The 13206-nt window shown below is 43.2% G+C and overlaps 1 protein-coding gene across 1 annotated transcript; it reads left to right on the top strand.

The window, feature by feature from the left end:
* Positions 1 to 887: 887 nt before the first annotated feature.
* On the top strand, positions 888 to 7077 carry RPL34 (ribosomal protein L34). Its single transcript, XM_045017230.1, has 5 exons — positions 888 to 962; positions 1951 to 2024; positions 2109 to 2208; positions 4472 to 4575; positions 6950 to 7077. Exons 2-5 carry the CDS (start codon positions 1960 to 1962, stop codon positions 7032 to 7034), a joined length of 354 nt encoding a protein of 117 aa, XP_044873165.1. The 5' UTR covers positions 888 to 962; positions 1951 to 1959; the 3' UTR covers positions 7035 to 7077.
* The last annotated feature ends 6129 nt before the right edge of the window (positions 7078 to 13206 follow it).

Genomic DNA, 13206 nt, shown 5'->3' with positions numbered 1-13206 from the left:
GCATTTAAGCCTAAGGCATACCCAGAAAGCCTTCCAGCAGTGCATCAAGCAAGGCAACCAAGATCTGCCACCTGTGATTCGCTCCTCCCCTCCACTCCCAGGGAGAGAAGGTGTGTTAAGCCCAGTGCTTGGCTCTGTCAGGGTTAGGGTTTGTAAGGTACACGCTGTGCTGTGTGTGTTAGAGCTAGAGGTGGCTGCAGTCAGTGTTTATGGGTCCAACTTAAGGTTGTCAACCTTCCCGGATTGGCCAAGAGTCTACCGGAATCGGCGTCGATCTCCTGGTGACTATTAAAAGCAATCCGAGAGATCTGAGTAGGCCAAAAGTTCTGCTGGCGGCGCAAACGCAGGCTCCCTACCTGCCCTGCTCCCAGAAGTGGACGACATATCCAGCTCTTAGGCAGGGGGGCAGCCAGGGGATCTGCACGTGCTGCCTCCACACCCTGCCCTGACTCTGCCGCTCCCGTTGGCCAGGAAGCACAGCCAATGGGCGCTGCGGAGGCAGCACCTGCAGGCAGGGGCAGCGAACGGAGCCACCCGGCCACCTCTGAGCCAGACCCCAGTCGCTTTCGGGAGGCGCCCAAGGTAAGCGCTGCCCAGCCAGAGCCGCACCCAGAACCCCTGCCCTGAACCCCTCATTTCTGGCCCCACCCCAAATCCCTTCCCCAGCTGCGCTCGGGCCGGTGCCTGGGGCCGCGCTGAGTGAAGGGAGAGCGAGAGGCGGCCCAATGGTGGCGAACTGCGGGCTCCAGCCCGATCATCTTCAACGCCCCCGCGGGGAGAGACTCCCAGCCCGGCCAGTCGCCCCTTGGTTTCCGTACAACATGGCGGCGCCCATGCCCCGCTCGACTGCCACAAGGCAGCTTGGCCGAGTCAACATGAATACTACTTCCGGGGTTTCTCGGTCACTACTTGAACTTTGACCCGCGCCCTTCCCCTTCCTCTTCCGGTCCCGGCGAGACCAGGTATGGTGGCTTCCATCTCCCGGCCTATGCTGGGCAGCTGGGCCGATCCGCTTCCATCCGCGGATTGGCGGGTCCGGGCGGCCTGGGGCTGAGTTCCGGGCGGATACCGGGCTGTGGGGAGCCGCGGGAGGGCGGCATTGGGGAGCGGGGATTGGGTTGCGGCCCGGATGGAGCCTCGGGACCGGGGTGTCCCGTGCGGGGCCGCGGCTGGGGCTCGCGCCTGCTGGTTACAGCGCATTCCCCGCCCCCCCCCCCCCTGCTGCGGCCTTGCGAGCCGCTGGGGCCATCGACAGGCCCCGGGGTTACGGGAGGCTCCGGAGCTGGGCAGGGCCAGACCCACGGGGTGGGGGCGCCAGGTAGGGAGATCCTGTGTCAGAACGACCGGGGGATGGGCCTGGTGGTTACAGGACTGTCGCTTAATGGGCAAGAGACGGGGAGCCGGCAGTTCTGGGTGCTATGACAGGCATAGGGGTTTACATAGGTGTTAACACACTGATGCCACAACGTCTGAACCTAGGTTTGTAGGTGCAGCAAAGTGAATAGCCACGAAAGCTCATGCTCCAAAACGTCTGTTAGTCTATAAGGTGCCACAGGGCTCTTTGCTGCTTTTACAGATCCAGACTAACACGGCTACCCCTCTGATACTTGTTTGTAGATGTGGCTACTTCCCCTCCTTTATAACGCACTTTGAGATTTAGAGGAGAAAAATGCCGAGACTGAGAGCTTATTATTGGTTTTATGTTTGTGGGATTAGTACTGCATCTTTACTATTAGCAGGTGTGAAACCTGAAGCATTGTACTGCCCATGTCAAACGTCAGAGTGTTGGTGTTGCCACGGCCATTAAAAGTAATATGATTCACTGATATCACCTACTTTTTGTTGTTGTCCAAATCTCCTCTCTCTCCCCCCCCCCCCAAAAAAAAGTTTAAACTTAGTAGTGAAAAATCGTTGTGAGACTAATGCTCTTTCTCTCACTTTTTTATTTAGATATAAAAAATGGTTCAGCGTCTGACATACCGTCGTAGGTTGTCCTACAATACAGCCTCTAACAAGACCAGGCTGTAAGTAAGATTGGGGTTTTTGAGAGTTTATCTATTGAAATCTAGTTTTTTTACACTAATTGCATGTTTCTCTGATGCACACAGGTCCCGGACACCAGGTAACAGGATTGTTTACCTTTACACCAAGAAAGTTGGCAAGGCACCGAAGTCTGCATGTGGTGTGTGTCCAGGAAGACTTCGTGGTGTAAGTATTACACTCATTTACTTGGTCATTTTTGGTACCATGATCACATACTTCAGCTCCCACTGTTGCTTACTTGCTGTGTGATATTTTTTTGTTTTTTTGCAGTTAAGTATCTTGCCTAGTACTTTTCAGTCTTTAATTGGAGATACTTACTTCATGTGCCTGTTGTGAGGATTAGTTGTTAAACCTCTGAAAACTTAAAGCATTTAATGGATAGTGATGCTATTTTTTTCTTAATTTTGGTGCTTATAATCCACAGCATCTGAGCCCCTTTATTTTAGGGGATAAGTAGCAAATGCCCATACAATAAAGTTGGGCATGGATAGGGTTAGCAGAATTCATTTTATTTTTTTTTAAATAACTTCAGGTGGATGATACTTATTTTAAATGACTTTTTAAAAATTGATTTAAATTTTCAGTTGCACTAAATTGTGGGGGTGTCAGACCATTATTTAATGATACTTCTAAGTTCTTAACCAGAATTTTTTTTACTTTGTTTATCTGTAAATTTCAGTTATCAATGGAAATATTTTGTCATTGGTTCAGGTGGGGGGATGAAATTGCAGTTTACTGACATTTAGCCATAAAAAGCTAATCGTAGATAACTATCAAAGGGATACTGTAGTAGGATACTTCATGATGTAGTTCTATGTGCAGATTGTGTACAATCAAAAGTGAGTTATAGTAATGACAGTATTTAAAAAAAAACCCTGTTCCTATAGTAAAGGTATAATTTTATTCCTACAGAAAGAAGGACATTGATTTAATCTTTGCTAGGGAGTCTTCCAGTATATCACTAACTATCCCCCCCCCCCCCCCCCAAAAAAAAAAACACTTAAAAGGGTTTGCAGGTTCAGTTGTAGTAGTGTGAAATGTGACGTTTTGAAGGATAATGTCTATTCTCAGAGTGGTAGCCATGTTAGTCTGGATCTGTAAAAGCGGCAGAGAGTCCTGTGGCACCTTATAGACTAACAAATGTATTGGAGTATGAGCTTTCGTGGGTGAATACCCATTTCATTGGCTGCATTATGTCCATTGTGTTTGATAGAAGACCAATATATTTGTAAAGAGAATATTTGGGGTTTTATTTTAATTTTTTGTAAAAGAGGTTCTTACTTGTTTGTAGTACATGGACTGCTTGCTGGGGGTTGCCAGAAAGCTTATTTGACCCAGGGCCGCCCAGAGGGGGGGGCAAGAGGGGCAATTTGCCCCAGGCCCCGAGCCCCACGGGGGCCCCCACCAGAGTTTTTCAGGGCCCCTGGAGCGGGGTCCCTCACTCGCTCCGGGGTGCCCGGCAAACTCTTGTGCGGCCGGGCGCAGGAGCTTCTGCTGCTCCCGGTCTTCGCCGGCGGCGGGTCCTTCCGCTCCGGGGCGCGGAAGGACCCCCCGCTGGCGAATTACCGCCGAAGACGGAGCGAAGACCGGGCTGCGCTTCGGCGGCGGGTCCCGCTTCGGCAGTAATTCGGCGGCGGGGGGGGTCCCGCCGCGGGTCTTCGGGGCACTTCGGCGGCGGGTCCAGGAACGGAAGGGCCCCCCGCCGCCGAAGACCCCAGGCCCCCGGAATCCTCTGGGCGGCCCTGGTTTGACCACATGATACCGACTCTCCTTGTTTCTAGTGCTAAATGTCTTTAAAAGATAGCTAGTACGTAATGTCCAAATGTCATTTTTCAGTAAAAGCAATTGCAGTGCTTTCTACAGTATTAAGTTATTCCAAATGATGTGGTCTACAGTATGATTATGTTTGGTATAGAATATGTAAGACGACTTGAAGAGACACTGTCAGGTTACATGTATGTAATGCAAATTTCCTTAGTTGTGTTACTAACACCACCATGTTGGGTTATTTAAAAAAATGATAGTCTAATTCTCAGCTTCTCTTCTTGCAGTATTTTGGTTGCAAACTCTCCACTGTAATATATACACATGAGCCCAAGCAATCTACTGACATGTAACTGCCAGTTTTCCCCAATGCCTGTATGATTCAGGGAGATCTTGGACCAATAAATTATCAAAGTAGGAACTTTTTAGTAAGATATTTGTAGTGAAGAGGTATTGCAAACACCTGTATCTTGTAAAAGCGTATCTTGCACATTCAGCAGCAATTGACTTTTTTTTCAAGAGAAACTGCTCAACATACTTGTGCTTAGTCTGAAGTGACATGCTTTAATGGTGTGCTTGATTTTCTTTTAATATGGCTAGTATCCAAAAAGTATGCATGATTATGAATTACTCTGTATGACACATCAATTTTTGCTTCACATAGGTTCGTGCTGTGCGCCCTAAAGTCCTTATGAGGTTGTCAAAAACAAAGAAGCATGTTAGCAGAGCCTATGGCGGTTCCATGTGTGCTAAATGTGTTCGTGACAGGTAAATTAAAAAAAAGCTAGGCAACTTTGTCATAAATATTGGTCAAAATGTGTGTGGGGGGGAAATTACTGTTCACATCATATTAGCAGTAACACATTTTTCTTCTTATAGGCCAAATTTTTCAGACCTGGATGTTTAAGTCTTTTTAACAGTATATTTTTCTTGACTGACTTGAAATGGGTAAACATGGGGCTGTGAAACTCAGCAATGATGTAATTAATGTAGATGCATTTATATATACAAAATCCTGTCTCCCGGATTCTAACTGGTACCTGCTTTGACTATCTTTTTTTATAAAGGTTTTAGATTCTTCATTGTAATTTGCCATCAAACATCATGATGTCCCTTCTGTATAAACCTGAACTTTGAGTTCTCTCCTGAATACTGATTGATAGAGGAGAGAGGTATAGTTATTTAAGGAAAGCATTAATGTCAAAGCTGACCCTGTTTAAAAGTATGACACTAGTTAAACTATCTACAGTTCACTGTCTGTCTTAGGGCTAAATTGGCACTGCTGCGATCAGTGCAGCAGCGTTAATTTAGTGAGTCTGGTTAAGACATGCTAAGTTGATGGGAGAGTGCTCTCCTATCCACTTCTGTAATCCACCTCAAGAAGAGGCAGAAGCTATGTAACTTACATGGACTTAGTGCCTTAGTGAAGACAAGCCCTTACTCTGCATACATAGCAGATTTTCTTACAACTCAAGTATTTTAAATAGTTCTGCCTGTCTTGTGTGAACTGTGACTAAGAATAGATATAAGTTGAAGTGTTTGGCTTTTTCATGCTGTTCACTGAACCCAAGGCCTGATAATTATTGTCCCTGTTACCTGAACACTGAGCCTCTCAGCATTGATGTAATGGCTTTCCTATATGGATAAATTTTACACTGCACACTAGACTAAGGCCATCTTAATTAATTTTATAGCAAAGTGCCAATGTGTATTAGCCATGTCATAGACCAGGGGTCGGCATCCTTTCAGAAGTCGTGTGCCGAGTCTTCATTTATTCACTCTCTAATTTAAGGTTTTGCGTGCCAGTAATATATTTTAACCTTTTTAGAAGGTATCTTTCTATAAGTCTATAATATATAACTAAACTATTGTTGTATGTAAAGTAAATAAGGTTTTTAAAATGTTTAAGAAGCGTTATTTAAAATTAAATTAAAATGCAGAGTTCCCTGGACTGGTGGCCAGGACCTGGGCAGTGTGAGTGCCACTGAAAATCAGCTCGAGTGCCGCCTTCGGCACGCGTGCCATAGGTTGCCTACCCCTGTCATAGACTGATATAACAAAAAGGTCCCTGGTGCAAAGAGCTTTGTCTATGCACGTGTTAGACAAATTTGATTCCAGATCTCCAAAGTTAAAAGGTTAACATGCTTGAGCACTACTGTGTTATGTCCTACAGAAAAGGTGATCTAGGGTTCCATTAAACTGTTTTTATTATTGATTAACTAGGAAGGTGACAATTCCAGGGTTGTTTTGCTATTGGGTTACAAAATGATTCTCTGTATCACGTAAATAAATCTGCATATGGCACTGGAGGGAGTTGCTGTTGCTAGTGGGGGGAGAAAAGATCCTGACTACCATGCAGGAGGGGAACGGGTTCTGGGCAACAGGAAGGAGCCACAGATGGGACATCAGTGTAACAAATGTCTGCTGCCATGTGGCAAGGCACAGTTCTAGTATTCTTTGTTTTGGGGTGGGTCTAATATCTATATAATTAGGGATGGGAGAAGTATTTGTACAGGCATAGATTTGAGAATCAGATTAATCCTGACACTAGTATTTGAACTTGCTTAGACTAACAGCAGCTTTTTTTAATGAGATTGTTAAACTACACTTTCATGTCACTTAACCACCTTTGTATTAAATAGTAACTAGAAATATTCATATGGTATATTTGTGTTTTGATATGGCAAACCATCAAGCAAGCTGTCAGATGACTTAAGTGTTCAGTCTTTTTAGGCTTGAGATCCTCTACATGACCATGTCTAGCCTACAAAAATAATCACGTTTAAACATAACTGTGGCCTCTTTGTGCATGAAGCGGGGTGGGGGGCAGGAGAGGATGTAATCATATAGGGGGAACTGTTTTAATGCTGAAATACCTAGGCCTTTGCAGTTTTCTGACAGTTTTTTTTCTTGGCAGAGTGGGCAGAAAAAAACCATGTGAAGCCAAAAGCATTTTTAAATTCAGATGGTATGCATGTCATAGTTCAGTAGTCTTGGGAACAGTGAAGAGTGCAAGTAGAAAAGTTTTTTAAAACTAGGTTTTAGGTATCATTTTGAGCTTAATAGCTGGGTTTGGAGAAATGTCTAATATCAAAGCAGAGTTTATATATTAGAGCTAATGAAGGATTTTTCTCTTCCCTAGAATCAAACGAGCTTTCCTTATTGAGGAGCAGAAGATTGTTGTGAAAGTGTTGAAGGCACAAGCACAGAGTCAGAAATCTAAGTGAATCTCTTTGTATTGTCTGCTTAATAAATGAAAATTCAACTTTTCTTGTGTCCTCGACCATTCTACACATCTCCACCATCATTCTACACATCTTTGGTCAAAGCTAGAAAGCATCTTCACCATAAGATTTGCTAAATGCAAAAATAACCTTTTAGTTCAGTGTTCTAGTGTAGTCTTCGCTCACAAGTCAAAATGTTCTCTGTTGTAGTTTTCACAGCCAATATAGCTACTCTGTGAAGAGCTTTAAAGTCACTGCACAGACTAGTTATGCAACTTCTTAATGATCACTCAAATCTCTCTGTGCATAGGGGAAGAATGAGCTTTCACTTTGCCCCCACTCAACCCCCCTTTCATGTTCCTGGCCTGCCACAGTACAAAAGGGTCAGAGCGCTTCAGAACTCCTCTGCAAGCTGAATGTAGTTGAGGTGGGAATGAGTTTTGCTAAATAGGGATCTCACCATTGTTCCACTAGGCCAGTCGGTGGGGAGAAGAGTTTTGTAGCACTGGTGGAGGAGCTGCTTAAGTGGCTGGGGGATGTCCTCAAATGTAACTTGTTACGCATCTCCTCATCAGCAAGTTGGAACGTGTCATTGATCCTCCACGCTGAATAAAATTTTGTGATTTTTACTGCTACTGTTAAATTCAGGTAACTACTACCATTTCCCAAAGTGTGGTGACTGGAGAGATGACTGGTTACAGGATGCTGGCTCTATCTGTAACTGATCCTACAGACAACCCAGGGATAAAGAAACAAGGAGGGTGAAGCCTAAGTTTCTGTACTGGCTGCTACAGAGGGAAATCAAGATTTCCTCTGAACCAGTGAGATACGAGCTGTAGACCAGCTGACTGGGTAATACATCCAGGGAAGCAGCAGCAGGTCCAACCATGTTCGGATATCACACAGTGCAATACAAGGTCTGCACACCTATGGTGCTCAGGAGTGTGAGGTTTTCACACCTGAGTGTTGTAGCTATGTATACTTATGTTTTAAGTGCAGACCAGGCTGATGGAAAAGCATAACAGTGAGCCCTTGATTTTTAAAGGTTTTTAACTGTTTCTCCGCTCAGTGTTACAAGGCCCAAGTAACATGTCCAAGTCTCATTTTCAAAAGCGACTTGGTACATATAGATAGCAAAACACGCTAAACAAAACGGTGGCAGTGAGTCTCAGTCTAGCTCAACTGACTGAGGCTCATACTGCAGGGCTAAAAATAGCAGTCTAGATGTTCCTGCTTGGGCTTCAGGCGGGGTTCTGAAACCTGGTGAGGGAGAAGTCTTAGAGCCCAGGCTTCAGCCCAAGCAAGAACATCTATTTTTAGCCCTGTAGTGTGAGCCTGAGTCAGTTGGTTTGGGGTTCTGAGTCATTGCTACAGGGTTTTTTGCAGTATAGATGTACTCAGGCACCTAGGTGCCTGTCATTGGAACATAAGATTTAGCCATTTAAATCACTTATTCCTTGCACAGTCCTATGTTCCAGTGACACCTAGGGGACTAAATCATTTTTTAAAATGGGACTTGGACATGTAATACTTAATTAGGCCTTGCAACACTGAGCAGAGCAATGCCTGAATACCTTTAAAAATCTAGACTTGAGTGACTAGTCTCCAAAGGAATGCAATATTCTGTGAAGACAAGTAAAATACAAAATACTCTGCTAATATTGATTTTTTTTACAGTGAGATTTGTAGTTGCCACAATGTAACAAAGTGGGAAGGGCGGAGAAATGGTTTCCACATTTGAGAAACTCCTGTAGTGGTCACCAGCCAATGCATGACCATCAGCTCAGAGTAGCTTTCTCACTAGTTGCAGTTTATCTAGTAGTAAAGTATACAACTTTCCTTTTAAAGGTGATCTCTAAAGGGAAAAACAGGCTTGTGCATTTTTTTCCCCGTTAAAATATCCTTAAATAATACCTAGCTCTTATACAGTGCTGTTCAGCAGTAGATCACAAAGGAGGTGAGCATAATCTCTATTTTCCAGCTGTTTTTTTCCTTAATTATTCTAGTTCTGTCTATGCTAGAAGACTAATTTACCAAAAAAAAAAGTCAAAAGAGCACAAGCCCAATTTTATTCAGCTGCAAGCTGCCTTTAACAGCTTTTCCCTAAGGGCAAAGAACCCTTAATTCTGCCTATCCAGTAACCAGCCAATATTCAAATATGGAAGGGGAAGAAATAATTTAATATTAAAAATTTAACTAAGGGGAGTTGTCCTCAGTATCATTCATTGCTCATTCTTCCAATGTTACGGACCTCAGCCATGGTCACTTTCATGGAGAAACAAGGTAGGTCTCTGTTTAAAATTCCTGAATAGCTGGGTGGGGTATTAACAAAAGAGGTGAAACAGTCTCTGTCCCCCAAGAGAACTGCCTTTTCACCTGCCAAGGCAATGAAGACAGTTTTGTTAACATTCTCAAATTGAATGACCATACAGGTATTTAGACTGTAAGCTCTTCAGGGCAGGATGCTTTATTATATGTTAGTACAGTACCTAGCAATAACAGAATCAAAGACCATTTAAACGGAGCATTAGCTCCATCATCTCCAAGCCAGCTTGGAATGTGTTTTTGAAGGCTATAAACTACTAGAAAGATCTTGCCCTGGGATTGTAACATTAACTAAATTGACTGAGCAGCAGAGTGTTAATATACTAAAGTTAAGTTTTCAAAGTTGAAGTTCATATTCACTGTCTTCCTGTAATATAACTGCATTGGCTCTGCAATATGCTGAAAAGATTTGATTTCAGACAGAAAGGGAAATGAAGACAGGTGTTTAATCTACCCCATAAGTGGTTTTTCAATTAGATATGATTCAACATGCATGATTTACGTTAATGTCTGTTAGATTAGATTTCCTTTAGGGCTCTTGGGGGTGGGGGAAGAATGGTGGGAAAGGAGTTAATATTCATGGTGAGCTTCCATTTTAGTTTGTATAACATCTTCAGTTTAATTATTGCTAAATAATGAACAGGCAGAAAGCAGTGGAATTAGGCAATTTGCTCTGAACTGGGGTCGGGGGGAGGAAGGAAGGGGGTGTTGGAAGGAAAGAAAAGAAACCAATTATAAAAATGAAATTTGAATGAACAACAAGGGCAACTAAAATCTTAGTTTCCATGTGCGATAGACATTAGACAAAGTATCAGGGAAATGATAATAAGGCTGTTAGATCTGTTTTTTTTAAACATTGATGACAGACTCAAAGCAGACAGTTGCAATTTAGATATCAAGGCAGTTTTTACAGGTGTGATGTGCCTCTTAACTAGCAATGTCTTCAAGGTAGTCACTAGATTCAATTATTTAGAGAGACAAGATATGTTTTCTTTTAGAGCAAGCCTGCTAAACACTGACAAATAACCAGAAATAAGTGGTTGACAGTGGGGCTTAGGTTTCATGTACAAGTTTTATTGCTTCACCTGTGGAGTCAAATTATGCCTATTGAATACTAGCAATATTCCTATTTACAGGACTCTTTACAGATGTATAAGAAGACATGATCCTTACCCTGATCCTTACCATTATCCTGCTGTCAATTAGAGTTTTGACATTAACTTCAGTATGAGTTGGAGCAGGTTGTAATTTACATATTATTGAATAATGACATCAGTGGGGGGTTGGGCAGGTAATGCTGCTTTGGGGAGAGATGTGGAATGCCCATGGTGATGGTAGAAATTGCTTCTGTGTGTGTGGAATTCCTACTTAAAGTCCCAAGTGTAGGTTCATAAAGGGATTTGTCGCTGCATCAGTTTCCCCTAGAAAAAGACAGGGTCTTCCTCAATTTAATAGAGTTGCAAATACATCTCAAGGAAGTAGAGATTTTTTTTTCTCTTCATGCTGATGATTAAAGGACAGTGATAATATTGGAAATGAATCAAAATCAGAATTAGTTTCAATTGCAGTATTGAAATTTGTATCCTTTATTTCACCTTCATTACCTGTTCTTCTTTTCCCACAATTTAAAAAAATAAGATCACCTGCATGTGCCAAACTGCATTTGATTAATTGTGGGCAGAAGCATGTCAGCATGCTTTAAATATTCAGATGGGCTTAATGCACTAGATATGTCCTTTCATCCAAATTTGAGAAATCTTTTTGATAAAATGTATATTTTTCCACCCCCATCTCTTAGTGCCATCATCCTTCCTCTCAAACAGGGCAGTAACCTGGAAGTTATTTTTGACTACTACCTCCCTTTTGGTCCACAGCTCCAGCCTACCTCCAAATCTGCTGATGTTTCCTCCATAACATTTCCAAGCCAGGACACTTTTTTCTCTCCAACTAGCTAAAACAATTGTCCAGGCCCTCATCATATCATGTTCTGACTACTGCAATCACCACCTCTCTGGCCCACCTTGTTCCCATCTAGTCCTTATGAAACATAGTTACTAAGATGGTCTTCTTTGCCTGTTGCCCCAATCATCTCACCTCACTCTTAGGGTACGTCCATACTACCCGCCCGGATCGGCGGGTAGCAATCGACTTCTCGGAGTTTGATATATCGCATCTCATCTAGATGCGATATATCGAACTCCGAACGCGCTCCCGTCGACTCCGGAATTCCACCACCGCGAACGGCGGTGGCGGAGTCGACGGGGGAGCTGTGGACGTTGATCCCGCGCCGTGAGGACGGGTATGTAGTTCGAACTAAAGTAGTTTGACTTCAACTACGCTATTCGCGTAGCTGAAGTTGCGTACTTTAGTTCGATTCCCCCCCCCCCCCCCCCCCCCCCCCCCCCAGTGTAGACCAGGCCTTAGAATTGTCCATTGGCTCTCCTTTAGTCTCAAATTCAAGCTGTTTAATCTCAAGGTCCTTCACAGCACATGCTGGGACTTAGGGCTTCAACCCCATGGGAGGTGCCAGGGCTCTGGGAAATAATCTTTGAGAATTTAAGCTCTGATGGTAACACATACTTTTGATTGAGGGTACATTATAGTGGGAGCTGTACAGAGAAAAAAGAGAGTAATTAACTTTTGATCTCATCTGACCTGGGCCAGATTTGAATGAATGACCTAGAGGTGAAAGGCTTTAGAACGCAACTCCAGTCCTCTGAAGAATCCTGTTTTCCCACTGTTCCCAAAAATGTCTTTCGGTATATTGCTATCCTCCTTTGATACTCCAGTTAGTCCTCTTTCCTTCAGTGGCCCAAGTAGTCTTTTACTGTGATAGCTCCCAGTATTTTCCTTTTCTTAAAATCTCCATCTTATTTTTCTGAGCAAATGCTACAAACAATCTCTCCTGGGAACATCCAGAATATGCTAACAGATGGAAAAACATGTAAGATTAAATTACTGTGGACACAATTACTTTAGAAGAGTATGCCTACCACTCTGTGGCCACCTCAGTCAACTACAACTTAAAATATATCAATTTAAAATAATATATCAAAGTTGTTGGTGATGAAACAAAACAAAGACTTTTAACTAAGCAGATCAGGACTAGTTTCACCTCAGTTATGTTCTATTATTTAAATCTATTCAGAGAGAGCAACAAATTCAGCTTATTAAGACTAGAATTTCCATTGTATGGGGTTTACTACCCTGGAGGTATAGCTGTCCTTGCCTGTTATGAGAAACTGCTGGGCACCACAAGTCTCCAGCCCTGGGCTCTCTTCCCAGCCCCACAGTAGCACTGAACAGTGCACACCTTTGTGTTCTGTCCATAACACAGTCCAGTGTCAAACATGGGGAAGAGAGAGACCACAGCAGTAAGAAATGGGGAGAAAAACAAAGAGAAAAGATGTGGGGAGAACTGTAGAGAAGAATGAGAACTGAGAAAAAGAAGTGGGAAATAATTGAAGTTGGGTAGGGAGGAGAGGGATGAATAAAACTGTAACATAAAGGGCAAGAAGAAAGAAAAACACAGAAGGGCAAGGGGGGGGGGGGAACACCACAAGAAGGAAAAATGAGAGGGCAGAAAGAAAAGGACAGGAAAAAGAAAACAAATGTGACCTCAGGTACGCTAGAAGGACCAGGCACAGTTCCACTGCAAGAGAGAGATCCAACCATAAAATGTTGGGAGCCAAAATCTAAAATGTAAATGTGAGATATCATTATCTAGTTGAATGTGATGGTTCATTGATTTCTTTCTAAACTTCACAGGCAGGAGCAACTTTTTCTAGAATATCTTTATTTAATAGTTTTACATATGGCTTTGATCTGCACTATTTACAAACTACTTTTG

The sequence above is a fragment of the Mauremys mutica genome, chromosome 5 (genome assembly GCF_020497125.1).
Source record: "Mauremys mutica isolate MM-2020 ecotype Southern chromosome 5, ASM2049712v1, whole genome shotgun sequence".
Taxonomy (NCBI): domain Eukaryota; kingdom Metazoa; phylum Chordata; order Testudines; family Geoemydidae; genus Mauremys; species Mauremys mutica.
This window is presented reverse-complemented; position numbering and strand designations above follow the sequence as displayed.